The 2,378-nt window shown below is 40.5% G+C and overlaps 1 protein-coding gene across 1 annotated transcript; it reads left to right on the top strand.

Moving 5' to 3' along the window:
- The first annotated feature begins 674 nt into the window (after window positions 1-674).
- On the top strand, window positions 675-2,175 carry LOC129296326 (protein GLUTAMINE DUMPER 2-like). The gene has a single exon (XM_054934917.1). It carries the CDS (start codon window positions 764-766, stop codon window positions 1,220-1,222), a length of 459 nt encoding a protein of 152 aa, XP_054790892.1. The 5' UTR covers window positions 675-763; the 3' UTR covers window positions 1,223-2,175.
- Window positions 2,176-2,378: the final 203 nt, after the last annotated feature.

The following is a 2,378-nucleotide window of genomic DNA, read 5'->3' as shown; positions in this document are numbered from 1 at the left end:
AACGCATAAAAAACTGTGGGTATGTTGAAAATGGAAAGAATGAGAATTACCCATCACCATTTGTTAAAGGAGCGATCGAAGTGGATATGTATGCGGCCTAAAGGCTTTAATTACTTTTTTTTTTTTAAGTAAATCATCCAAGTCTGAAGTAAAAGTTCTGACTAATCTTAATTGAGTCAAGTCAAGATTTTTTTGGGCGAAAACAATACCACCAAATGTTGTTACATTTTTAAAATTTGAACACGAGAAACGATACAACTCTGTTACTGGTTGAAAGTACTTGTTGGTAAAGGCCACACTTTCATATATGTGGCCAAACGTCCGGGTATCAGATTCATATTCTAGTATCCAAATAAATGAAATATGGTATCAGATGCCACATTATGAATGAATTCAGATGCAAATGAAAGTGGATTAATATATGTAGCCAGGCCAGCTTTCTTATGTTAGTTAGTGGCCTTTCATACTAAATTATCTTCTATATCCCTATCTCACTAGCTTTAATTATACAGATATCCAAATGCATATATTTACATATACATATAGTACTCCATATCCGAACAAGAGAGTTCTCAACATGGCCCACCTTTGGCAATGACGCCATATCAAACCCCACCACCGCTCTCGTTTTCTTCTTGACCCTCTCTATAAGTACCATTATCCCTTTACCCTTGCAATCATCCGCTTCTCACAAACCCATAATCAATCTCATCTCAATCAATCTTCTTTTCTTCTCCTTCTCTCTGCCAAAAACTGTTAATTAATGGCTGCTTACAGAGAGCCCATCAACGTGGGAGCCAAATCGCCCGAGCCGGCTCAGCCGCACTCGCCCTGGCATTCTCCGGTGCCGTACTTGTTCGGAGGTCTGGCTGCTATGTTGGGTCTCATCGCTTTCGCCCTCTTGATTCTCGCCTGCTCCTACTGGAAGCTCTCCGGATTCCTCGACGAAAGCCGCGAAGGTGAGCCGGACCTGGAAGCCGGTGACGCCAAGCTCGACGGAACCCAGAAACTGCCGTCTCCGGTGGCCTGCGAGCCCAAGTTCTTGGTGATCATGCCGGGAGAAGAGAAGCCGACTTGCTTGGCCACTCCGGCATCCTCGAGCAGGTCTTCTTCCTTCGCCGGCGACAACACCAGCGTCACTTGTACCTGCAACTACAGCGACAGATCGGTGGAAATGATCGCGACTCTGAAACAGGAGGGTCAGAGTGGAAGCCCGCCGTGATCAGGCGCAGCCCGGAAACAGTTCGAACGATCGGAACGGCTAATTATAACCTCCAGGATTGAGAAGCTCGTGTAAAGTTTTTGGACCGTTGCTAGAAGTTACCGTATCTATACACGAGCTTGCATGCGGCTGGCTTGCCCAGATTGGTAATTTGGGGGTTGACTGCTTTAAAATTTTTCTCCTTTAAGATGTAAATTATTCGGGAACGTTGTAAATTTGACTGAGGTGGAATGGAAAAAACTCACCGGTTTTTCACAAAACATTAATTTTGGTTTTGATCAAATGGATTTTCTTAGTGGATACGTGGAGGGGTGGGATGTTGAGTGATATAAAGTTGAAGGTACGTGTAAAGCCATGGGAGAAGATGTCTGATGCGGCGGGGAGAAACTGTGAGGAAGAAAGAGTTCATTAATATGGCAACAATTTACGAAGTTTGCTATTATATTCTGTTTTTTTGTTGGGTTTCGATCTGTTCCACAGGGAAGTGTCCGCCGTTATTTGAAGCGGTGGCATTCTGATTCTTCGTCCCTCTTGAAGCCCTTTTAAGTATAACTTGGAGACAAACTAAGATGAGGATAGACAAATAATAGCTGCAAGATCTGTGACTATGATACGTGGGTCTCACAACAACAGAGTACATATTTTGCATTTATTATATATCTTCTCATATATATATATATATATATATATATAAGAGTACAGTGGGTTTTGTTTATGTTGGTGGGGTGCATCACCAGTATGGAGATGATTGGTTATGGCATTGGTGGAGTATTACGGTGCAATGCAATTCCTCGGAGACAAAATAGTTGGTTATCCATTTGGATTCTCTCTAAATATCAAATTTATCATATTTTTGAAGTTCTCACATGTGTCTCCCCAAGTGAATGTCAATTATGTTCCAAACACAATCATATTAAATATAAACATGTTACTTATCTTGATAGGAATTTAAATTTTGATTTGTTATGTTGTGAATGACTAATATCTGGTTTCTATCACATATTAATGATATGTATTTGATACACTATGTTTTTTTTTTTTTCAATTTATACTATCATTTCATTATTCATAGGATTATATTTCTTTGTTTAACTTAATAAAGCCGCATTAGAGAGGAGGGTGCGATTGAAGTGACGGGCAAATCAAAATTAGTATG

The sequence above is a fragment of the Prosopis cineraria genome, unplaced genomic scaffold (genome assembly GCF_029017545.1).
Source record: "Prosopis cineraria cultivar Desert tree isolate PC_DT_omini unplaced genomic scaffold, ASM2901754v1 PC305, whole genome shotgun sequence".
Lineage (NCBI taxonomy): Eukaryota > Viridiplantae > Streptophyta > Magnoliopsida > Fabales > Fabaceae > Prosopis > Prosopis cineraria.
This window is presented reverse-complemented; position numbering and strand designations above follow the sequence as displayed.